The sequence below is a fragment of the Dipodomys spectabilis genome, unplaced genomic scaffold (assembly GCF_019054845.1).
Source record: "Dipodomys spectabilis isolate Male_0828 unplaced genomic scaffold, ASM1905484v1 ptg000089l, whole genome shotgun sequence".
NCBI lineage: Eukaryota > Metazoa > Chordata > Mammalia > Rodentia > Heteromyidae > Dipodomys > Dipodomys spectabilis.
In genome coordinates, this window is record NW_024870766.1 from 11651329 (window position 1) to 11678438 (window position 27110).

At 34.5% G+C, this 27110-nt stretch overlaps 1 protein-coding gene across 1 annotated transcript in view; it reads left to right on the plus strand.

Moving 5' to 3' along the window:
• LOC122111800 (protocadherin Fat 4-like) overlaps positions 1 to 26796 on the plus strand; it is a 96187-nt gene extending 69391 nt beyond the window's left edge. The window contains exons 17-21 of the mRNA XM_042684526.1: positions 1356 to 1497; positions 1676 to 1929; positions 21294 to 21424; positions 24348 to 24420; positions 26692 to 26796. Coding sequence (XP_042540460.1) covers positions 1356 to 1497; positions 1676 to 1929; positions 21294 to 21424; positions 24348 to 24420; positions 26692 to 26796 — 705 coding nt within the window. The remainder of the gene's footprint in view (positions 1 to 1355; positions 1498 to 1675; positions 1930 to 21293; positions 21425 to 24347; positions 24421 to 26691) is intronic.
• The last annotated feature ends 314 nt before the right edge of the window (positions 26797 to 27110 follow it).

Sequence of the window (27110 nt, forward strand, 5' to 3'; positions counted from 1 at the left end):
GAGTGAACTCAGTGTGGGAAAGCATAATAGATGTTCATAAAGTAAGAAAAATAATAAAAATTAGACACTGTATTTTCCTCAGTCAAAGACACAAACTGATTTTCACATTTTATTTTGAAAAATTAGTAATCTTTCTTAAGAGTTAGAACCCTTTAAAATAGATACTATGAACGTCATGACAAAACAATACTAAAACTGCCTGAATTAGGGAAAAACATAGAAAATGCTTGAGACCTCTCATAGCAATTTGTGGGTAATTAAAAACATCAAGGCAATAGTTACTTTAATAATGAACAATGTTTATTAAAGATGAGAAAGAAAAGGAAGATAGTGGCTAGAAGCTCCTACTTTATAGATTATACTGTCCAAGAACCATGGAATTCAAATATTTTCAGATATTTCCCTTTTCAAACTATCTTCTGAGAGCCTCTGTTTCCAGTGTAAGACATACACTCTACTAGATTGTCTTTTTTTTTTCAGAATTAAAGGATTCTGAATGCAGAAGTACTTGAATATAAGCAAGTATTTCTGAGGAGTACATCTGTATCATAGTAAGATATACATATTTTTGGTAGAAAATACTTCTAGTCAAAAGAGGAAAGGGATGAGCTGGTTGCCAATGGCTCATGCCTGTAATCTTAGCTACTTGCAAGTTGAGATCTGAGGATCATGGTCCAAAGCCAGCATGGGCAGGAAAATCTATAAGACTCTTATCTCTAATTAACCACCCAAAGTGCTGCTAGTGGGACTATGGTTCAAATGATAGAGCACTAGCCTTGAGCAAAAAAGCTCAGGGACAGTGCCCAGGCCCCGAGTTCACTGGATGCACACCAAATATAAATAGATGAATAAGCAAGCAAACAAATATATAAAGATAAAAGGGGTGACATTAAGAGTCATTGAACTCATAAGCTGACATGTAGAATTTAAACCCCTGCATACAACTACTTAAAGATAGCTTTAAATATTCAGGATGCCATGCCATTTATCTTTGAAATAAAGAGAAATATTGGGAGATGCATTGAGTTTCTAATCTAATTTTGAAATTTAATAGTTTCATAAGTGCCATTTGTACTAATACTATTAAATAGAAATAGATATCTATTAAATAAAACTTAGAACTTAATTCACAAAATTAGAAATAAAACATAACATTTTTACTTCCTGCAATTCCCCTGTTTTCAGGATTATGAAATATTAAAATATACTGCTCACATAAAAAATAATAATTATGGTGACTTACCAAAGTATAGTTGACTAAACTATAATGTATCATAAAATTTTTTTAAAAAAATAATTTATCAAATATGGCAAGATTTTGAAATATAATCAGACGTACTACCTTTCTGTTACAGAATATAAATGATGAACCTCCTGTATGCAATCCACCACACATAGAAGCTTGGATTTTTTCCAATATTAATGGTCCTTTTGTTCAACTCAACTGTTCAGACAGGGATTCTTTACCTGAACACTTGAGTTACTCAATTTTAAGAGGTAAGACATATGAATTCAAATTCACTTTGGTGGTGTTATTATTCAAAATACTCATGTGAGATTTCGTATAGATTTGGAAGCATACCATGAAATATATTTTTAAATACAAAGGTCAGACAATAGAAATAGCTATATAATACAGTTATTTTTTTCTGTTTTATTACTTCATCATTTTCAGGAAATACAAATAACCAATTCACACTTTGGAGGCGAGGTGCTGATCCCCCTTCTGTGGCCACCAGGCAGGATTTCCAGTATGATGTGTTTCAAGGGATTCAAGATCCCATGACTTTCCAGTTACTTATTGAGGTTACTGATGAATTAGGTGGGAATAAAGCTACTCAGCTCTCAGCCACTTCTACAGTCATAATTCATGTGCTTCCTTGGATTACAACACAGCCAACTCCTTCTAAGAAAACGACCACAACTACAGTAAGTACTTTGGGATGAATGGTAACTAGAAAACAGTTGGAATTAGTCATAAACAGAGAGGTCTGGGGAACCCTCATGGGAATTAGACTTTTGTTTTGTCAATAAAAGATATTACTGAAAAGTTACTTTAACACAATCAAATCTTCCTCATCAAAATAAAGGTACATTATTAGCATTATTAGAGTTGTTGGCCACTAAATAAGTGTTTATGCAATTTAGTTTGGAATTCTTACTAATTCTCTTGATCCTTGTCATTGTGTACTTTTTCTAATTTAAAGTAATATCAGGAAGATTTAATTAAAAGCAGAGTACCATTGGTCTTTTAAAGAGATATGTGGAAGCTTGTTTACTTGAAAACCATAATCTTACTAGAAGACAAAATATATACTTTGCATTGGTTATCTGAAACTACACGAACAAAAGTACCATACATGAATTTTTGGTACTAGCACAAGACGAGACCTCAGGACCAATGGAATAGAATTGAAAACCCAGAGATGAACCCACAAACCTAAAACCATTTAATCTTTGATAAGGGAGCTAAAAAAAATATAATGGGAGAAAGACAGCCTCTTCAGTAAATGGTGCTGGTAAAACTGGTTAATCACCTGTAGAAAACTAAAGCTATATTACCCCACACGAGAATCAATTCCAAATGGATCAAAGACCTCGGAGTCAAAGCAGGCGCTCTGAAAACATTACAGGATAGAATAGGAGAAACCCTAGATCTCCTTGGCATAGGTCAAATTTTCTTAATAGGGACCCAGAAACACAAGAAATGAAAAAAAGGTTGGACAAATGGGATTGCATGAAGCTGCAGGTCTTCTGCATGACAAAGGACATACTTAGCAAATCAGTAGAAAGCCCATGGATTGGGAGATCTTCACTAACCATACAATGGACAAGGGTCTCATATCTAAAGTATATTTGGAACTCAAAAAGATTAAATCCCCCAACAACAAGTCCTCAAAGAAACAACCGCCCCCATTAATAAGTGGGCTAAAGCCTTAAAGCGAAACTTCTCTGAAGGGGAAATAAAAATGACCAATAGTCACAAAAAGAAATGCTCAACCTCTGTAACCATAAAAGAAATGAAAATCAAAACAACATTGAGACTCCATCTCACCCCAGTTAGAATTGCTATAATCAAGAACTCTAATAACAACAGATACTGCGGATGTGGCCACAAGGGAAGCCTACTGCATTGTTGGTGGGAGCGTAAGCTTGTTCAATCATTTTGGAAAGCAGTATGGAGGTTCCTCAAAAGACTTCACATAGAGCTCCCCTATGACCCAGCAATCCCACTTTTGGGCATTTACCCAAATGTTTACAAACAAGACCACACTAAAACTACCAGCACAACTATGTTTATTGCAGCATTATTTACCATAGCTAAGATATGGAACCAACCCAGATGCTCTTCAGTAGATGAAGGATCAGGAAAATGTGACATACACACACACACACACACACACACACACACACACACACACACACAATGGAATTCTATGCCTCCATCGAAAGAATGACATTGCCCCATTTGTTAGGAAATGGAAAGACTTGGAAAAATTATTTTAAGTGAAGTCTGCCAGGCCCAAAGAAACATAGGTCTTATGGTTTCCCTTATTTGCAATAACTAGCATATGTATGGGATAAGCAGAAAAGGTCAAAAGCTATGAAAAGATGACCAAGTAAGATGATGTTAAGTGAAATGAATCCCAAGATAGGGACACAAATTGTTTTTCTTTCTTGCTATTGTTTCTAACATATTTATAAGGTACCATTTGATTTTTTTTGTTGGTGTGTATGTTCCTCTCCCACTGTATAACCCCTGTTTTCACTGTATTTGATGTTGGTCTAATTTGGGGAGAGGAAGGGGAAAAACAAAATGTTTAAATAGGGATACAGGTTGATCCATTGTAACAATGAGATGTACAAGACACTGTTGAACAAAGAACTTTACAATTTAGGCAGGGTGGGGGGTGGGGAGGTGGGTGTGGGGGAGTGTAGTGTAGTTGTGGAAGTGGGAAGGAAGGGATGGTAGAGAAAAACAAAGGAGACAACTATGCATGATAAGAAATGTACTCATTACCTTGCTCATGTAACTGTAACCTCTCTGTACAGTATTTTCACAATAAAAAACTTACAACAAAAAGAAAAAAATTGCATACTATGATTAAACAGGATTCATTAATTTAAAAAAAGTACCAAAAAATGAGTTAACAATTAAAAAAAAAGTACTATAGATGGAGTGGCTAGAATCAACATGCATTAATAACTGCATTTCTAGAAGCTGTGGAGTCCATGATTAATGAAAGAGTAGAGATGGTAGGTTCCTGTTGCCATGCCTTCAGACACTTCTCATCACCACATTCTCCTCACATCTTAAAAAGAGGGTTAGACATTGTTTCAGTTTCTGCCTCTATCTCTGTCTCTATTGCTCTCTCTCTCTGTCTCTCTCTCTATGTCTCCTGTCTCTGTCTCTCTTGTCTCTTACTCTGTGTGTGTGTGTGTGTGTGTGTGTGTGTGTGTGTGTGTGTGTGTGTGTGTATTTATGTGTGTATACTGGTAATAGGATTTGAACTCAAGGGCTTTTGCTTCTTCCTTATTTTTTAACTCACAAATGGCTCTCTAAACCATAAACACATCTCTTGTTATAGCTTTTTGCTTGTTACTTAGAGATAGGAATCTCTGAGATTTGTGTTTCAGGCTGAATGGAAACCAAGACTCTCAGATCTCAGCTTCCTCAGTAGCTAGAATGAGAGGAGTGGGCCACCAGCACCTGGCTTTCAGTTCTCTTTTTGGAAGACACTAATTCCATTTTTTATTGTGAAAATACCGTATAGAGGGGTTACAATTACATGGGCAAGATAATGAGTACATTTCTTATCAAGCATTGTTGCCTCCTCCTTTGTTTCCCCTTCCTAACCCTTCCCATCTCCCCCTTCTACCCCCACAAAGTTGTAAAGTTTGTTTTTTGACATAACGACTTGTACATCTCATTGTTGCAATGGGTACACCTGTATCCCTACTTAAATGATTTGTTTTTTCCCTTCCCCTCCACAAATTATAACAACATCAAATACAGTGAAAGCAGGGGTTATAATGTTGGGGAGGGACATACAAAGCAAGAAAGAAATTATCTTATAAATATGTTAGAAACAAACACATGAAAGAAAAACATTTGAATACTTATCTTGGGGTTCATTTCATCTAACATCAACTTATCTGACCGTTTCTGCTTGTCTCAGACATATACTAGTTACTGCAAATAAGGGAAACCATGGGACCTGTGTTTCTTGGGCCTGGCTTACTTCACTTAATATAATTTTTTCCAAGTTTTTCCATTTCCTAACAAATGGGGCAATATCATTCTTTCTGATGGAGGCATAGAATTCCATTGTGTGTGTGTATATATATATATATATATATATATATATATGCCACATTTTCTTGATCCATTCATCTACTGAGGGGCATCTGGGTTGATTCCATATCTTAGCTATGGTAAAAAATGCTGCAATAAACATAGTTGTGCTGGTAGCTTTAGTATGGTCTTGTTTGTGATCAATTGGGTAAATGCCCAAAAGTGGGATTGCTGGGTCATAGGGAAGCTCTATGTGGAGTCTTTTGTGGAACCTCCATACTACTTTCCAAAGTGGTTGAATAAGTTTACACTCCCACCAATAATGCAGTAAGGTTCCCTTCTGTCCCCATCCCCTCCAGCATCTGTTGTTATTAGAATTCTTGATTATTGTCATTCTAACTGGGGTGAGGTAGAATCTCAATGTTGTTTTGATTTGCATTTCTTTTACAGCTAGAGAGTTTGAGCATTTCTTTATGTATCTATTGGCCATCCTTCTTTCCTGTTCACAGAAGTTTCTCTTTAAGTGTTTAGCCCACTTATTTATTAGGCAGTTGTTTTTTGAGGATTTGTTGTTGGGGGATTTAATTTTTTGAGTTCCAAGTATGTTTTAGATATGAGATCCTTGTCCATTGTATGGCTAGTAAAGATCTTCTCCCAATCCATGGGCTTTCTTTTGATCTTGCTAGCTATGTCCTTTGCCATGCAGAAGCTCTGCAATTTCATGTGATCCCATTTGTCCAACCTTTCTTTGATTTTTTGTGTTTCTGGGTCTCTATATTCCATCTTGTGTCTGCTTTGACTCTGAGATCTTTCATCCATTTGGAGTAGTTTCTGGTGCAGGGTGATATATAAGGGTCTAGTTTTAGTTCTCTACAAGTAGTTAACCAATTTTTCCAGCACCATTTACTGAAGAGTTTGTCTTTTTTTCATTCTATTTTTTTAACTCCCTTGTCAAAGATTAGATGGCTATAGGTCTATAGGTTTATTTCTGGGTTTTCAATTCTATTCCCTTGGTCCTGAGGTATGTACTTTTGCCAGTACCAAGCTGTTTTGATTAGTACAGCTTTGTAGTAGAGTTTGAAATTTGGTATTGATATTCCTCCAGCTCTGTTCTTTCTGTTAAGGATCGTTTTTGCTATTCGGGGTCTTTTATTGGTCCATATGAATTTTTGGATTGCTGCTTCTATTTCCTTGCAGAATGAGGTTGGAATATTGATAGGTATCACATTAAATTTGTAGATAGCCTTTGGAAGTATTGTCATTTTAATGATGTTGATCCTTCCAATCCAGGAGCATGGGAGGTTTTGCCACTTTCTAAGTTCTGTTTTGATTTCCTTTTTCAAGATTTTAAAGTTTTCATCTTAGAGGTCCTTCACTTCTTTGGTTAAGTTAATTCCTAGGTATGTTACTTTTTGTTGGGCTATTACTAAAGAAGTTGCTATTCTAATTTCAGCCACGCTTTTCTCATTGTTGACGAACAGAAAAGCCATTTTTTTTAGGGTTAGTTTTATACCCTGCTACTTTGCCAAAGTTTTGAATCAGCTTGAGTAATTTGGGAGTGGAGTTCATGGGATTCTTTAAATACAAGATTATGTCATCTGCAAAGAGGGAGAGTTTTACTTCTTTCCCTATTTGGATCCCCTTTATGTTTGCATCTTGTCTTATTGCTGTAGCTAGGCATTCTAATACTAGATTGAAGAGAAGTGGAGAGAGTGGAATCCTTGTCTCGTTCCTGAGTTAAGAGGAAATGACTTTAATTTTTCGCCATTACGTATAATGTTGGATGTAGATTTGTCATCTACAGCCTTTATTGTATTGAGGAATGTTCCCTAGATTCCAGCTTTTTATCCCTAAAATGAGTCCTCTTTGATCGTGGTGTATGATTTTTTTGGATGAATTGTTGAAGTCGATTGGCCAAAATTTTGTTGAGAAGTTTTGCATCAATGTTCATCAAAGAAATGGGTCTATAGTTCTCTTTCTTTAGTGAGTCCCTGCCTGGTTTTGGGATGAGGGTTATGATGGCTTCGTAGAATGAGTTCAGTAGTGAACTTTCTCTTTCAATTTCATTAAAGAGTTGGAGAAGTATTGGTTTGAGTTCTGCTTTGAAGGCCTTGTAGAATTCTGATGTAAAGCCATCTGGTCCTGGACTTTTCTAAGATGGGAGGTCTCTAATTGCTGTTTCTATTTCAGTGCTTGATATGGGCCTGTTAAGATGGTTTAACTCATCTTGGTTTAGTTTCGACATGTCGATATTTGCTAGGAAAAGGTCCATTTCTGCCAAGTTCTCAAACTTATTAGCATAAAGTTTTGAGAAATATTCCCTTATAATGTTCTGAATCTTGGTTGTTTCTGTGGTGATATTTCCATTCTCATCCCTGAGTTTATTTGGTTCTGCTCTCTTCTTTTTCTGATAAGATTTGCTAAGGGTCTGTCAATTTTGTTAATTTTTTCGAAGAACCAACTCTGTTTTGTTGATTCTTTCTATAGTTTTTTGGATTGTAATTCATTTAATTCTGATTTAATTTTAATTATTTGTTTCCATCTACTGGATTGGGGTGTATCTTGCTGCTCTTTTTCAAGGAAGCTCAGATGTGTCATTAAATTGTTAGTTTCAGATCTCTCCAATTTGTTGATGTAGGAAATCAGAGCTATAAACTTGCCTCTGAGTACTGCCTTTGCTGTGTCCCAGAGAAGCTGGTAATTTGTGTGTTCATTTTTGTTGAATATCATGAACATTTGAATTTTGTTTCTGCTAATTCCATTTATAAGAGCCTCACACTAAAGACCTAATCATCTCTTACATAACCCTACTTACTACTATTGTTTATCTTGGATTAAGATTACAAGTAGACACCTAACACATCAAATGGCAGTACAATGTTACTTAATATAAGAGGGAAATAGAGTAAATTTGATCTGAGAAGCCCCGAGTTCTCCATGATAATGAAGATAACAATGTAGTTTTAAAATATTGAATGTAAAATATAGGTTTTTAAACTGTAAAAAGAAAAAATTGTGTCAGGGAACAAGGCATAGTGTTACTCTAAGAAAAATATATACAGGGGATAATGTACTCATTGTCTTGCCCATTTAATTGTTACTCCTCTGTACAGTATTTTCACAATAAAAAAAAGAAAAATATATACAGGGGTATATTGAGAAAGCAGTGAAACTAATATACTTCAGTGAAAGAGAAAAATAAAGTTCATGATAGATATTATAGTCAGCATAAAAAATTTATTTCAAAAGATTGTTGTCATAATGGCTGACTATCATGGAACTGATGAAAGCCAAAAACTGTGGAAGTGTGTAAGTTACTGAAAGAAAATAACTACCAGCCCAGGCTTCTACTTTGAAGAAAAATATACAGGCTTAGATTTCATTTTGACTATGTCACAGTATTGTTATATAGTGTTTCCATCATTTATTTCAAAATATTTCCCATTTATTTAATTTATACAGATATGGGGAACTTTCTAGTCACCTATTCTGATTTTTTTATATAATCAGATCAGATAATACTTTGTAGATTTCAACCCATTGACATCAGTTGAGACTTCCTTTATATACAACATGTCAAAATATTACTATTGAGCAATGACAATAGAATGATAGATTCAAAGAATTAAAAGTGAATATTTGGTAATGCATATAGTTGAGGTAGGAATATTCCTCTACCTTTCTTGAGTTCAGATGAATTAGATTTTAATGACAATTTTTTAAATAGATACACTTAAGGAAAAAATTAAGAGACTATCTGAATAACTTTAGAACAGAGACAGGTCTTTAAAGAAGAAAAACAAGCCATAAAACTTGTTAGAATTAAGCCAAGCAATAAAACATTGTGAGAATCATACATTTGAATATTTAAAGATCTTCTTATCTCAGCCAGATGGTGGTGGCTCACACCTGTAATCCTAGCTTCTCAGGAGGATGAGATCTGAGGATCATGGTTTGAAGCCATCCTAGGTAGGAAAGTCCATGAGACTTTAAAAAGCAAAAACAAAAACAAAAAACTAGACAGGAAAAGGTGGAAGTAACACTGGCTCAAGAGGTAGGGTGGTAGACTTGAGCACAAAGAGGCTCAGGGACAATGTTTAGGCCCTGAGTTCAGCCCAAGGACTGGCAACAGCAACAACAAAAACAACAATAAAAATCTTTTGCTTGAGAATTACTTGAAGTGGGAAAGGGTAAGGATTAAATACAATGGTGTGAATTGACAATTACTGTGATTGAACAATAAGTATCTATCAAGTAATTATATGATTTTTATAGTATTTTCAATGAATTAGGCAACACAAAAAATAGCTTCAAATAAATAAAGTGATATCTCAGATTGTTTATGTGCTTTATTAAGCTGTTAGTTTTTAATACAGTAATCTAGTCACCAAATATCCTTAAACAAAGTACTCTTAAAGTACTTTGAAGGTAGTCTTAAATCTTTGTCATCCACTTCAGAAGTTTTGATTATAGATTTTATGTAGCTTTACTCTATAATTTACTATGTTAAGAATGAATAATTTGATGATAATTAAAGTAGTTCTTAGTCCCTTTCCTTATCCTAGGGTATGCAATTATGAAGCTTTGTTTCATATTTCACAAGTATATACTAAAATAATTTTATTTAAATCAAATAAAATTTGCCTAAGAGTTAGTTACATTATTGGTGATACTGAAAGATGCTATAACTCTAAAAAATGTACATTTTTTTTCTATTTCTGGCAAAACATAAACCTTGCTTCCCTATCCTGAGTCAACTTTCTCTGCTGAATCATAGTCCATTGTGAGAAATTATCTTAACCTGTACTGTTACGGGGAAAAAATATCTTTACTTACTTTAACACATGGATTTCAACCATCCACATTCCTGATTAATAAAGAAAACTCTAGCAAAGCAGGAAGCATTGTAATAAAACATAATAGCATAAAACAAGTGTTGCAGTGTGATGTGGAAGGATTTTCAGAATTGTAGTTGAGCCAAGTGGTGGTGTAATACATATACTTCCTTTATCAAAGTACTTGAATCTGTTAAAAGAGACAGACCACTTAATGCTGTCTGGAAATGATTGCCAACCTGTTACTTATGAATTTATATCCAAGAAATAAATGATATTTGCTATAAGCTGTATCAGCTTTAATGTTGGTATGTTTACTTGTATAATATCCACATCTCTGCAGAGAGACATATGTGCCTTTCTTTGCACAAATTATTACTGAATTAGAAGCAATTTTACAAATTCTGTAATTTAGCCATTGTGCAAGGAGAAGAAATAATTCCTCAATAGGTTAACTTCCAATTGCTTAAGAGTTAGCAAGTAGACAAACACACATACCTATATGTTTCACACAAACAGACCTATGCTTTAAGATAGTTTTTAAAGTTTTTTATTCTCTTTATACCTCTTTCCTTTTCCTTCTCTTTATTCCTTTCCCTTCTCTTTCCTTTCCTTCTACTCCCTCCCACCTTCTCCCCTTGGGTGCCTGACTTCCTTCTTTCCTTCCTTCCTTCCTTCCTTCCTTCCTTCCTTCCTTCCTTCCTTCCTTCCTTCCTTCCTTCCTTCCTTCCTTCCTTTTTCTGTACTGAAGGTTAAGCCCACGCCTTTGTACCTAGTAGACAAATGTCCTGTCAATTGAGCCACACTCCCAGATATTATATTAGTGCTTTGTTTTTGAAATAATACTCTAAACTTTAACTACACTATCCTATTTCCTCCACATCCCACGTAGCTGAGATTACAGGTAGGTTCTTCATGCTCCACTTGAAACAACAATATATGTAAACCTTAATTAAACATCACTTAATTTCATTGTGTTATAAAATTATCTGGTGAAGGATATATTATATATTTTATATATATATACATATATATACATATATATACACATATGTTTATCTCTGTACTTCACAGTCAAGCTTTGGCATTCAACCTTGAATAGATTAGATAAAATTGTCCATCTATAACTAATAGAATATCTGAGAATAAATGGCTTAAATAAGATCAGAAAAGTGGCAAAAATTTGAAGGTTTCCATACAGCAATCAAAGACATATAGATTATACTTTCCAATCAGGGAGGAACTAAACACTAAACTGAAAAATAAAAATGACCAGATCAGATCAGATATTTCTATGTGCTGATGGTTTTTAAATAGAAATAAACATGAAGGAGATATTGGTGGAAAAAGAAGGAAGTTTAAAGGAAAGCAGCTAATGAGCTTATTTTAATAATCCAGAGAAGTTACGCCATAAAATAAGACCTTCACACAGAAATGATTTTATACTTCTGTAATATATATGAGCAATAGAATTTATAGATGTATAACATATTATGGGAAAGAATATTAAGAATATCTCTCTTACAATTTAGTCATTATACTTACAGGCCATATCTTTTATTATTATTATTACAAGACAGATCTTTCTATTTAGAATGTTGAATTGGATATGAAAACTTAAAAAACATTTAAAGTGGTTAAAGTATACCGCAAGAATTTTATCTGCTTTTAAAATATAACTCTAAAAATCCATTACAGAAATAGAACCTCTCAGCGCCAGATTGTTAATGATGTGTGTCTGTGAGCTTTACAAAAATAATGGTCTGAAGATAAAAGTTCAAAGTAATTTAAAATGAATTAAATTATATTATAAATATTATAGGAAACATCTTCAACATGAAATTCACTCTAAGTGTAAAATTTCAACAAAATGTTGAAAAATATATAGGTATTCCATTAATGGTAATTGACTGAAGGCATTCCATAAAGATCTCTGCATATTTTACAATGCCAAGTACGATACTTGATAAGTCAAAGGAGCAATGTCATACGTTGTATGAAAGGTATGTGATATTTATTAATTGGGAGTGATGGGGGTTCATGAACTGGTACAGAATGTGGCCCTTCTCTGTAGAGCAATATTCCATATATTTTTCCAATTTTATATTCCCTTTCAGAGCCTTGTAAATCCCAAATTATTAAATCTTGCTTCACTAAAAATAAGAGTTTCATACTGCATCTGAATTTGTTAAAAGTATGTTTCCCTGAGCAAAATATATTCCATTTGCATAAAGCAAACAAAGCAAGATAAGCTACTCATGCACAGCTGTAGAGAAAACTGTATCAAATGGACACTTTGTGTTGATAGGTTAGAATAGGGAAATTATACCTGAAGTTTAGGAAAGAAAATAGGAAGAAATACTTATCTTAATTATGACAACTTAGTTACAAAGTTAATAAGAAATGAGTCTCAAATTGCTCACCAATTAATGAATAGATCTGATTCATTGTAAATTGTCTCTTATGTCTTTAAACTTATGTCTTTAAACTTATGTCTTCAAACCTGTTGCTGCTCATTCAGAGGTTCCTCTCAGGGTATGCAGAGAAGAAAAAAAGGAACTATTTTATGAACTGAATTAAATTCTTCCAATTTAAATCCAGATTGTCTAAAGAGACAGTGAGGTAACTGGCTAGACACCATTTCCTGCAAATATAACCCCCAAGGAATTATGAATCAAAATTCCTGAAAGTATCTGTGTACAGCAAATTGAGCCTACAATAAAAATTCCAGAACTAATGTCCACTTGGACTATAAGGAGGATGGTAGAATCTTTAAATCATCCTAATTTATAACTCTTCACTCTGATTTCAACAGAAAGAATAAAGAGGTGAAAGTCTATAAATCATTCCAATCTATTTCATCAGTTCCTCTTGATAACATTCATGTTTGACAAATGCATATCAGTATAACAAAAGGAGACTTACTCCAGTAGTAAAGAACTGAGAAAAAAAGCATAAGGTTCAGAGAGTGACAAAACTGTAATTTATTTTCAGTGTCTCTCACTTAATCTGAACTTTAAAGACAGATTCATAGGACTTGGGGACTGCTTAGCAACATTGAACGTTTAAATCTTTATAACCTTATACATGGTTTCAGAGCTATGCCCATCTTCTAGGAACAATAGTTTTCCAAGGCTGCTTTTGACTTATCCAAACCAATCCGTATTATCAGATGTGCCATAAAACAATTTGCAATCAAAGATGCTAAGCACTTTGTCATCAGTCAATAATTTGGAACAGTGGAGCTCAATAAGGCTGGTTCACTACAAATAATGAGAAGCTATGGTTAACTCTCCATCCAACTGTTGAAGTCTGATTGTTAAATCTTTGGAAGATCAAAATAGGTTGGTCATAGTAGAAATCGTTATATATAAATACCATATACTAAATTTCTTTTGATTTTTGTCTTCCTGGAGTAGTTCTATCAGCCTACTTGTGTACCTGTCCATTTTATTGTTTGGTAGAACTAAGAAGGTAGAAAAAAGAACTTAAAATGAATAAGAGTAAGCCAGGAGTTGGTGGTTCATGCCTGTAATCCTAGCTACTCAGGAGGCTGAGATCTGAGGATAGTGGTTCAAAGCCACCCAGGGCAGGAAAGTCTATGTTACTCTTACCTCCAATAAGCCATCAGAAAGCCAGAAGTGGCACTGTGGCTCAAGTAGTAGAGCACTAGCCTTGGGCTGAAGAGCTGAGGGACAGTGCCCAGGCACAGAGTTCAAATCCCATGACTGACAAAAAAAATGAGTAAGAATAGCAAATACTTATGTATATCAATAAGCAAAAACTAAGCCACCAAAATAAATAAATAAATACCATAAAATTTTTAACTCTCAATTCAAGGAACAATATGGTATCATGGCCATTGTGAAGGGTCAAGTACTGGTAGAAGTATATGACTTTTAGAGAAAGTCAAAGTATAACTCACACTTTCTGCTAACCTGAGTCTACTCTCTACTTTTTGTAAAACTTCAGCAGAGATCAGAGAAATGTATTACTTCTGTTATCTGTATCTTAACAGCTACTCTGCCTTGTCCACCTGGAAAGGGAGTTCCTTGTGCTATTTCTGTTTACTTGACCTCTAGTCAAGTTCCTAGTCTTTCTAATATGAAGACTGAAACAGCAAAATAGAAGAAGTATTAATAATGAGTACCAAGTGTTTCGTCCTACACCATGAAATAAACTCACATATGATACTGTGATTCCTCAAGGCAATTCTGCTAATCCAGCAGTATTGTTGCATATGGAAACTGGTTTGCTCAACTCAACTGACAGCCAGTCTTCCAGCTTAGATGTCTAGATGTCTGTTTCCAGAGAATATGTGTGCTTTGTCATTCTACTATTTCTGTATTTCTTAAAACATCATTCATTCACTCCTTTAGGAAAAAAAATACATTTTTCTGAGAGCTAGAAATGACTTACGTTACTTTCACAAGATGAATAAAAGAAAATATAGTAAACATTTTAAATGCAGTGCAGAATTGTAACATACCTGCCACCATTACCTCAAATTATTCCTAAGCATAAATCAGTAAGAAAGATTGAGGTAATGGGTTGCCGGTGATGAACGTAATACATTTATGGTTGGCCAGAAATAGGAGAGGCTGCGAGGAAGCACATTAAAGGGAAGCTTGTCCATTCTATTTGATCTAACAGCATGAAGGACAGATGTGTATGGCAACATTGTGTGTGTGTATGTATTATCCCATAAGAAACAGCAATCAAAGCTGCTGTGGATCTATGGGTATTCTGGGAGTCTTTTGTTAAATCTCTTTTATCATCCTTCTTCTGTTAACTTCTATCAATAAGACTATGTAATTATTTTTCTTAAAATGTAGACATGGGTACAAAGTGGCTAGGATCACTCTTCTTTCTTCAGGTATAGTTAAGATTAAAGTCTCTTGGTGACTCTAAAAACATTTCTCTTTCAACTGTGTTAAGAAGTAACATGTTATGTAACTGCATATGTATTGTGGCATATTTGACCATTCTGAAACAAGAAAGTCAATCGTATAAATAAATAGCAAGAATTAACTTATTTCTTAGTCTTTGTGATCATCAGACTTCCATTAGGAAACAGATAAAACATATATATAAGAAGAATTATAGAAGGAACTATTTGATATAGTCTGGATAACATTGAAGAAAACTAATTTGATGTACATATACTTATTTCATAAGCTAATTACATCTGGGGTAATAAACAATTTCTTGATGCAGTTGACTACTCTGTTACTTAAAGTGAACCATTAAAGTCTAGTTTATTTTTAAGAAAAGTAGCGTTATACCTAACCAAAAAAGAAAACATTACTTATGCTCATATCTGGTAGCTTAAATGTTTTTGGAAATAACATTCCTATAAGTAAATCACGTTTTGCTCTTAGTTAAAAAATTAACTATATTGGCCAGGCACCAGTGGCTCACACTGTAATCCTAGCTACTCAGGAGGCTGAGATCTGAGGATAGCAGTTCAAACCCTGTCCGGACAAGAAAGTCTGTGAGACTCTTATCTCCAATAAACCACTATAAGACCAGAAGTGGCACTATGGCTCAAGTGGTAGAAGGGCTGAGGGATAGCGCCCAAGCCCAGAGTTCAAGTCTCATGACCAAAAATAAATAAATAAATAAATAAATATATTTTTCATCATATATGCTGTTATTTGTTATATATGTCTTAAGAGTCATAAGATGTGTTCTTTTCACTTCAGTTTTTATCACTTAATTTGTTATTTATTTAAATATATTGATTTCAAATTCAATACTATTTCATTTTAAGATAGAATTTCTTTGGAAATTGTAATTAGTAAAGCTGATTTATTACATAAAGATATTTGTAAATTAGAAGCCAACAGAGGATTTAACATGTGTAGAAAACATAAAGGGGAAAGTTCTAAAACTAATAATGTAGATAATCAAATGATCAAATCATTGAGCAAATAAATTAATTTTATTTTAAATCATGTTCTTTGTTTCCTTAAGTAATATCTTCTTGCTGTATGGTGTGTATTTGTAGAAAAATGACAATTGGTAATTAATGACTTTAAGCTCCTATCTTTATGTTTTAAGATACTTTCCCATAGGCTATTTTTATTTTTTGTAGTCATTCTCTTTTATTGGCTTATATTAATTAAATTTGTATCTAAGATTGCATTTACATAACACATCAGCAGAATATATCAATGTCAGGGATTGCTGTAACCAGATCTTGAAATCTTGCTTGCAGTCCTCTTTACAATTTTAAATTTTCCTAAATTTATTTGTAATATCAGTTATTTTGTAGTAATTTTTTTAGCAAATAGCTCAAACCAGTGTTTCTGCTTAAATTAGTAGAGGTTTACTACTAAAAATACCGTTTGGGGAAGTATTGGGCATTAATCTCAGAGGCCCTGCAGTTGCTAGGTAGACCTCCAGCACTTGAAACATGCTTGTTTCCCATTACCCTCTCCCCCACACTCCCTGTTAACTTCAAGGTAGGGTTTCCTTTATGCCTGAGCCAGCCTAAGTTTCTATCCTCCTACTTGCTTCCTGTTTCTGGGATGAAGGAACCCAATCTTTGTGTATCATCCAGTGTGATGGAAGCAGGTTGAACCACTGTACTAAGCCCTTAGTTGAGATGAAGTGTTGGGAACATTTTGGGCTCAGATTGGCTTCAAACTTCATTCCTGTAATCCCAACCACTGAAGTATATAGGATTGCAGGCTTGAGCCACCACACACAGCTTAAATATAACTTTAAACATAAAAATCTGGCTCTTACCTAATCCTAGGTACTCAGGAAGCTGAGATCTGAGGATTGCTCTTTGAAGCCAACCCAAGCATCTAAATCTGTGAGACTTATCTCCAATAAACTACTCAAAAAAAAAAAAAAACAACACACACACACCTGGAAGTAGTGCTAACGTGCAAATGGTAGAGTGCTAGCCTTGAGCAAAAGAAACTCAGGGACAGTGGTCAAGCCAAGAGTTGGATCTCCAGGACTGGCAAAAACCAAAAGAACAAAACAAAACAAAACCAACAAAATCTAATCTATAGTTAAAATATTTGAGACACAGTGTACCAACTTGAATCTTGAATCAAAATTTCATATTCACTTTCTATTTTTTTTGCCAGTCCTGAGGTTTGAATTCTGTGCCTGGGAACTGTACTTGAGTTCCTTTTGTTCAAGATTAGTGGTCTACCACCTGAACCACAGCACCACTTTATGATTTTTCTGTGATTAATTGGAGATAGGAATCTCATGGACTGCCAGGGCTAGCTTTGAACCTCAGCCTCCTGAGTAACAAGGATTTCAGGCACATGTTTCATAGTGACAATATTTTTAAAGGTTTTTTTGTGAGATTTAAAGGAAATTATTGAAAGTCAGTAGAAATAATGTAAATTTTAATCTACTAGATGTAGACTTCATCTGCCATGAATCTAATACCCACTGACAAAAGATTTCATGACAAGAAACATTATTACTATTGTCTTTTCTGTAAAATATAACAGGTTAAATAATGAAGGATGTGAATCAGACAAGTTTAACTGCACATAGCTATCAGAATCTTAGTGCATGACAAAATGACAGATGGGAAAGTTCTTTGTTTTGGTGGTGATTTACCTGTGGCTGAGATAAATATCTGATAACATACAAAGCTCTATCGGTCCTCAGCCATTCTGTTTATCACTCCTTCTGCTCATTGCTTGGAAGCAATTGCTAAATTGTCCAAATACAGTTGTATTTTATTGTTGTCTCCTTATGTAAACTTAAGGAGACAATTGAACAAAAAAATTGAACTACATTTAGAAACAAATTCAGAAAGGGTACAGTTTGCACAGTAATATGTACATGATCTAAACTGATTTCCAAAAAGTTCAGGATAGAATAATTGAAATAATTTTTGGGACCTTTTTTCAGCTAAAAATAATATTCGAATACAACTTCCTACCTAGTCTTGCTTGCAAATCTATCTGTGCATACAATTTTCACATTAAATACATCATTTGATTTCATCAAATTCTTAAGTTCAACTAGTTTTGTCCTTGTCACAAAAAAAATGCTGAGACACCTGAAATTAAATAATTTCTTTAATGTCACAGATTTAGTAAGTGACAAAAACAGGAAGGCTGAAAAAACAGAGAAATGCTTAAAGTTTAAGGAATTCCCTAACCAGTACAGTAAGGGAGTAGAACAATAACCAAAGGAAAAAGAATGAAATAAAGTGAAGAAAAGTGTTGCATAGTACAAAGTGGATAAGCCCCAGCAAGTGTAGAGATTTATATCCAATAGATGACATCTCATTTTGACATTTTGTTAATAGAGTCAATAATTGTAGGGCAGAAAATGTAACAAATTCCAGCTTGAAGAATATGAGAAACAGCAAAGATACTTATAAATAAATGCTAGAAATGAAGACCATGTATGTGATAATACATGGATTAGTGAGAAACAGAGTGTGTGGAGCTCTACAGAGCAGGGCTGAAGCAGAACCAGAAGACAGGGTGATGGATACAAATCTAGCATCAATGCTGGGAATCTAGGACTTTGCTGAACAGACAGCACAAAGCTAATTTCAATATGTGTAGAACTGAAATGAGACCAGCAGAGTAGAGGGTAGAGCAGAGAAAAAAAGGCTGCTACTCTAAGAAATGAAGGTAGATCAAATACAAATTGTTCTCATGATCATATCTTCTCAGAGCTCTAAGTAATTTTAAAACGTAACATAGATCACCATTAATTAAGCTACAAAAGCATGGAGAAATATGACATACTCCCAAATTCATTTATTTGAAAGTGACTTGAACCATCAGTTAAAAAAGTACAATCAAGCTTGCATGTAATACATATTTAAATATTTACTCAGTGCACATGGGTTACTAGAGGGATTAGAATAGTTGCTTGTATTGTTCAAAAGATGTTGTAAGGATCAAGTGAAACAAGAGATGTGAAAAAAAAATCTTGTAATAAATGTTATGTAAATATACGCCACAAATATTATATTTAATCCCTGTAGAAAGATTTCATGTTTTATGTCATTACTCAATTCCTGACACTTGCCTTAGACTTAGTAATAATATTCAGAATAGATATTATTTTTAATTAAAGCTTTGGATATATTCTTGTAAGTATATTATAAAAAGAAAAACAAGAGATAACAAAAATACTAAAAAATTCTACCCTTGTTTTTGAAATAGGTAAAGCAGAACTGAAGCTTGTTCTCTTCATCTAACCCTAGACATTTTTCAAGTGCCTTCAATTATTTTTAGAAAGCTGGCTTCTCATGGGCAAAACTTGAGTAATAATTTCACAGGAGAGTTATGGTGCTTTATAAAGTGGTGTTTTGACGCCTTGATATGGATTGGATTTTTTAAACTATCTTAATATTTTCATTTGAGTGGATAATAGCAGAAAGAACATGGTCATTAGATACCCAACCCTCTAGATAGGTAACAGTTCTGCCACTGTGGATGGAAAGCTTTACACAACACAAAGAGCTTCACTGGGTGAATTGCTCCTTTTGAGATGAGTATTACTAGAATCTAAATAACTTACTATAGAATTTAACTATGGCACACATTGGCTGATAGGAAATGTTTGCCTCATCTTTTTGGTTTAAAGGCTTTATGTGTCATTTATAGGGTAATTCTTGGAATAAATGAGCATCTGTTGGAAAGAAAGAAGTGAGAAAGTAAAGAAAGAAGGAAGGAAGGAAGGGACAAAGGAAAATATAAGAATGTAAACTGCATCTCTTTCCTTATATTAGTTGTGTCACATGTATTGGATATTAGTATTAGAATTACTTACTATCATCACTTTACATGGTGAGATGGCATCTTGTTCTGTAACCCAGGCTGGACTCAAAACCCCTGGGCTTAGCCTCTAGAAAAGCTGTTACTACAGGTACATGCCAAAACCCCCAGCTAGTTCTTAATGACATAAAATTAGAGTTATGTGACTAAATGACAGTCAAATTGACTGCCCTCCTTTTGGTCTACTTATTATTTGACAGTATAGAAGAGGATTATTTATTTAGGAAAATAAAGGTATAGTATTTCAACAGATACTGTTGGAGCCTAGCTGATTTCTTGATCTTTCTTTGCCCAGACATGCCCATATTATTGTACTACAAAGCAGAATGCTTAGTCATACGACACTTAATTCAACACTTAATTTCAGTAACTAGCAAAATCCAACAATTATGCAAGTATTATCCCTGAATTATGCAAGTAATGCTATTTTTGCTATTGCTATGTTTGATTGATCTTTATTTCCAAAGTTTTGGTTTGTTTTGTTTTTCTTGCTCCATAGTCCCCTGCCTTCTTTTTTCTTTCATTTCTTTGACACTAGCCTCAAGCATTGTTTGTTACCTTGAAGGACACAGTTTTTGCTCAGGTTCCCCAGTCTTATGCTGCCATCTGCAGGGAACGTTCTGTTCCTTAGTTATGGACAATTAGATTAAAATACCTAAACTTTGTATTATTGGCTTCTTAGTAGTCACAGTTTGGGTGGCAGTGAGAAATTTTCTGGGAAAACATTAGTTGTGCTTATGTTACCAAGGGCAAAAAGAGGAGATGATGATGCGATTCACTTATAATAATTAGCCTACAAACAACTTGCTAAGTCACTGTCAGTGAGCCATCACACATTATAGTTACCTTTATGCCAAGACCTGCATAAACCCACAGAGAAGATCAGGAAATGGTCCTGTTCCATAAAAGTTTATTTCCCAGTAGGAAAGATCATAGCACACAATGGAAGGAAATAAATATGGTAAAGTGTTCTAGGTGTTACAGTTGAAATATGAGGAGTGAGAGAGAGAGATTGTAATATCTACCCCCAAATTAGGCTTCTGGCAAAAGTGAAGTTGGAAGCTAAATCGGACAGAGCATAAGTGTTCACCAGGGGTAAGACAGGAAGGAAGATGCTGGCAGAGGGAGTATTAGGCACAGAGACATTTGTTTCCAGAGAAGATGCCTGTTTTTATTGGCAGAACAAGGAATAAGTTTATCATGCCTGGTAATTTTTATATGATGACTTTTAATTTTGCAAATAAATATCAATTTTACTAAATCAATAATTTAAAGAGAAGAAATAATGAGATGCATAAAACTCAGTATGTAATATTCTTTTTGTATTTTCTAAACAATTGTATTAATGCTTTGTGAATGTTCATTGTATTTTCTCAGATTACCACTTCTGTCTTAAAGAAGATTTCATACTACTGGAGCCCAGACAACTGGCTTCCTGCAGTATTAACTATTACTGGAGTCCTTTTTGTGATGTGTCTCTATGCTGTTGCATGGTGCCTCTTCAAAGAGTAAGATTGCTGCTTCCGCATGAACTGGCTCATAGCTCATAAAATTCATTGATGATGAAGTAAAGAGAAAAGATTTAGGAAAATGCTTTTATTATTTTTATTGCTTTGTAGACACCATTTTAGGTGTAGATTCAGCATGTTAAACAAGAGCTTCTGATTGGGAGGCAAATAGTCTATCCTTAAGTGGTCAATCAAATGATTCAAGCTAAGGATTACTTGTGTAGAAAGCAGAAATAAAGAAATGAAATTTTATTCAGTCCTAGTATCTCATGCCAGTAATCCTATCTAGACCAAAATCCCCAAGACTGTAAGATAAAATAATTTCAAAATAACTATTAGGATGATTAAATTCATATCTAGTATCATCTCCTCAGATATTGTGACAGGTGATCAGAATCAAAGATGCATGCAAGGTAAGCGCTCTACCACTGAGCCACCTTCCCAGATGCTAACAGACAGCACCTGCCCCCAGGAGCATTAGAGAATGGGTAATTACACAGAGAGTGGTGAGAGAATGAATACAACTTAAACATCTTTCTATGGTTTTCAGAGTAATCGGGCAGACAGTATTTAACTAAGAAAATGCCAGTGACGATGGCTTTTGAAAAAAGGATGGGAGAATATTTAAGGGGAACAAGACCAAATACAATTTAGCTTACAGTTAAAGAGGATTTATTTTACTTTTGAAAAACATAAAAAAGCGAACACATTAACACAACTCTCCTGCAGACACTAACATTAGCTCCTATCCTGAGAGATGGAGTATAAATTCCACAGTGAATTAATAAATGTAACCACAGTGCTAGTATGAAAAAAAATATGAAGGAAAGCTGATAAATTTCTACTTTTATTTATTGTCTATCTATCATCTAATATTTTTGTTTTGGTTTTTTGTATACTGGGACTTGAACTCCAGCCTTGAGCTTGCTTAGATTTTAACTTCTGGCTTGTGCTCTATTACTTGAGCCATCTCTCCTCACTTCTAGCCTTTATTGATTGATTGATTAATTGGTCATTAATTAAAGATGAATACCTTTAATTTCTCTTTCTACTGGCTTGAGATCTCAGATCTTGGTCTTCTGAGTAGCTAGGGTTATAGGTGTAAGCCACTGGTGCCCAACTGCTTGCTGCTTTTATATTAAATAGAATAATGAATTTGAATTTATTAGTGTAACATATAACTTAGAACAACATTTGTAATGGCAATATCAATCATCTCAAAAAAGGATTTATTATTTAAGAAAATTCCAAAAGATATTTAAAAGCATTAAAAATAAATAATCAATGAGCTGAAGTTTGTGTTGTGTTAACTTACAAAAACTTTGTTTTAGGCTGGGCGCTGGTAGCTCACACCTGTAATCTTAACTCCTCAGGAGGCTGAGATCTGAGGATCACAGTTCAAAGCCACGGAAATTCCGTGAGACCCTTATCTCTAATTAATTTACCAAGTAACCAGAAAACCAGATGTGGTGCTGTGGCTCAAGTGTTACAGCACTTGCCTTGAGCTGAAGAGCTGAGGGACAGCACCCAAGTCCAGAGTTCAAGCCAACAACAAACAAACAAACAAAAATGCCTTTGTTTTAATGAGTTCTTAATCTTTAATCTGGTTTGCCCAGAAAAATACTACAGAATGCATTGCGGTAATACAGCTTCCGTTAAACTAGCAATTTTTCCCCAGGCATTCACATCATTAACATATCACAGGTTTATATTCTGAGTTTGGAAGTGACAAAGTAATCTGTCACCTGTTAACATCTAAGAAGCTATTTTCCATCTTGTTTGTTTTTCTAACACTTCCAAACCCCCAAACCCCCAAACTGATATTTTCTTATGGAAATGTTATTGAAATGATTTAAAGACATTACTTTCATTTTAACTTTCAAAAGAAATACTTAATTGATTTTTTGCATAGGGACTTTGAACTGTAAAATAACAAAATCAAAGAAGGGAACTATTTTTAATGAAAAGCCTAAAAGCATGCCTTCTTTTCACAAACATGTGTTCCATTTCTGTTCCTTTGCTTATAGTGCTCCTGCCTGTTCAAGATTGTTTCCTCAGTGTCACAAACCTTACCACTGTCAGCCCAGCCACATTGTCAAAAACCCTGCCAAGATGCCACGGTAAAGCTTCTGAAAGAATTAAGTTTCAGTCTTTATGGGTTAAGTTGTAAGTGCTTCCACAAATCACAGGTTTAGAAATATAAATCTCAATTGGCATTTTTAAAGGTTAACAGTCTTCCTTTTGCAGTTATCGGGTTTGAACTCAGGGTCTCATGCTTGCTATATGACACCTCTATGATTTGAGCCAAGACTTCAGTCTTTCTTCATCAACTTTTAAAGTAGTTCTCTCAACTTACCAGTATTTACTGACCACCTGATACCCTGTAGGTGTTTGAGCATAACAGTGAAAAGTCTGATTTGCAAGTGAGCATCTATGATCTATGACTGGCCAGGTGCTGACACTGAATAATACTATCACTGTTATCAAGTCACTTTATTTAACAAGCAGGGAAACAAATGTCACAGAATGGGAACAAATTCAGTACTTTCAATAATCTAAAATGAAATACAAATTTACTTAGAGCAGTATCAAAACATTTTATTTCTCTCTGCAAGAACTATCATTTAATGTTACTTCGAAGAGGCATTAGAATAAGTTAGTATAACATGCTACTATAATGATGCCAACCTGCTATTCTCTATAATATGTATGATATTATATATATATATATAATTCTATAAACTATAATATGTAGGATGCTATCAAGAGACCATTTAAGGACTGAGCATTAGATAGTGCTGGTTTACTCATAGATTTATAAACATAAATAATACTGTCATTTATTCATTATATCTGTAAGCATTAAAATATACCTTTTGTGGAAAAGACTTAAATAAATACTGTACATATTTTCTTCTTTTAGTATGCATGAAACATCACTGAAAGATGATGCCAAATTAAATGCGACACTTACCTGGCTGCCTGGGAGTCATCAGGTAAGGGAGGATAGACAATGTGTGTCAGAGGTGCTAAAGTAGTATGGGTTCTTCCATTTTGCAAAGGCTCCAGATGATAAGAAGCATGTGACTCATAGTGGGTGGCAAGTTGTGAATAGACAGGAGAAGATATGCAGTTTAGTTGAAAGTGAGACTGAGCATTCTGGGAGAGAGAGCTGACATGTGATGACATTGATGGTAACAGGGATGAAGGTAATGTTCTATATCATGTGGTGGTGTCTTGTTATCCAAACCAAAGGTATGCGTGGATGAGATGCCTTTCAAATGGCCTTTACTTTTCCTATTTACCTTTTTAAAGTCAGAAAGAAATTAAGTGGAATTAAGTTATATAGATGATAACATGAGGTCACTAATCCTTGATATGCAGGAGACAAATATTGGAAGGCTAGCAATTTATAGCCAACCTGGCCAAAAGTTAGGAAGACCTGCCCCCCATCTCAACCCATAAGGTAGGCATGGTGGTTCATACATTCAATCCTAATCACACAAGATATAGGAGAATCACTGTCCAGGGCCAGCCTAGCTAGGACAAAACACAAAATTTTACCCTCAAAACACCTAACGCAATAGGGATAGACACTGGAGATGTGGCTCAAGTGGTAGAGCACCTACCTATCATTGGTGAGGTCCTGAGTTCAAATTCAGTACTGCAAAAAGGAAATCATTCAAAATCATTTTATTCAACATTTATCTATACAGGTCACTGCAGATTACTTGAGAAAATTTAAGTAAGCATAAAACATGGCCTCCATTCTTCAAAAATTCATATTTCAACTGGGTTTAATTACATGTAAAATGTATCATCACACGTGCATCATGTGTGATAGATGATTAATTCTTGTCCACATGTACAGGGCACACAAAGCTCCATGGGGATTCAGAGAATAGTACAGTCCTTGTGAGGTGACCTGCAGGCTACAGGTAGAAGATATATTTTTCTACAGCAAGAGAACAGGGGAAGGAGGTGGCAGAATATTAAGTTTGAACATGCTAATTCTAAGGCTTTTTCCCAAGTTGTCCTTCCTACCATTTTAATCAAACTTCCTCTCTCTTTTGCCTTTCTTGTGTTTTAAGAATGATCTGAGATAAGCCACTCTGCAACTCTGCCACCTGCTTAATTCTTACCACCTGGTCCAAGTTAAATATATTTACCCAAGCCCATACAAGACTTCATCATTTTATTTATGATGCTAATGTGGATGTGTGTGTGTGTGTGTGCCTGCCCACACATAGCAATCTGTCTCTGATCACATTTATTTTACCTTGCATTAAAGGAAATTAAAAAGAAAACTTTAAAGAACATCACTGTGGGAGTTAGACTTGTATGCATATTTGAACATTTCAAAGGTTAAAGAGACAATAAGTGAGCTAATTTGCTTCATTTTCCAAGTACATCTCTTTCATTATTTACATTATTCTATTATTGCCTAGTGCAGTGGACATCATTATATTTTAACCCATATTGTATAGTTTATGATTAGTTCCTAATCCATTAATGACTTTATTTCTTGGCTCCCAGGAATTTTTTCTTGTCACGTTTCCTGACAATTTCATGACATATTGAACCTCTACAAAAAAAAATGACCAATACTTATTTTGGCTACTGAGTCCTTCTAAGTTCTTTGTTCCTTATTTTTTTCTCCTATTCTGTACATTAATCTACAAGACTTTATCATTATCATCAATGATCACACCATTTGCAAAAACCTGAGTTGCAAGTATTATACTTTATTTTCTAGTAAACTCCATAAATGTTTAGATATTGATTAATGTACCCTAAATCCTCTATCCTATGGTCTTGCTACTTTTTCTTTGTCCATTACTTCTCTAACATGTCACTTAGTTTCTTGTTTGGATTCCATTCTCCAGCTTTTGTCCTTCTAGTAAAAAATACTTCAGCCTTTGTCCCAGTATCTCCTTCAAACTAATTTAGGAAAAAGCCAATTAAAAATCTATATTAAACCTATTCATTACTTATTCTATGACATAATAGCTGTGTGTCCCAGTTGAAAATAATGTAATATGTGTTTGAGAATCAGTTTAGATTTGTGAGCAAATTTTCAAATGATAGCTCGATATAAACACACCACCAGACTATAGAGGGCTGATAAATCTACGTTTTACATTTTTAATGATGATATTTCATAGCTCTTCTGCTTTTCTCATCTCTAACACATCCTTTTCTTCACACACTGCACTGTGGTGTCTCTGCACATTTCAGGAACAATATAGACATAATTTGATCTAAAGGCTCTCAGACTGCTCAAAGACCAGGTGCCCCCAAAAGTACCACAAGCCCTGCTTCCTGTTTCCAGATACACCCTGGCTCTTGTACATATCCTTCTACTCTATTGATGCTCTGCTCTTTCCATGGAAAACTATTCCTCCTCTACCTTTTCCTGCTAGATTATTTAATAACCTGATACAACTTAAAATGTTATTCAAGGTACAAAGATCTGAGGAATGCAGTTCAAAGCCAGCCTGCTCACGAAACTACCTGAGACTCTTATTTCCAATTAACTATCAAAAAACCAGAAGTGGAGCTGTGTTTCAAGTAGTAGAGCACTAGCCTTGAACAAAATAGCTCAGGGGCAGTACCCAGGCCCTGAGTTCCCAGGACCAGCATAAAACAACTCTTCTCTCAAAACTCCCTCTAATTTACTTTTGAT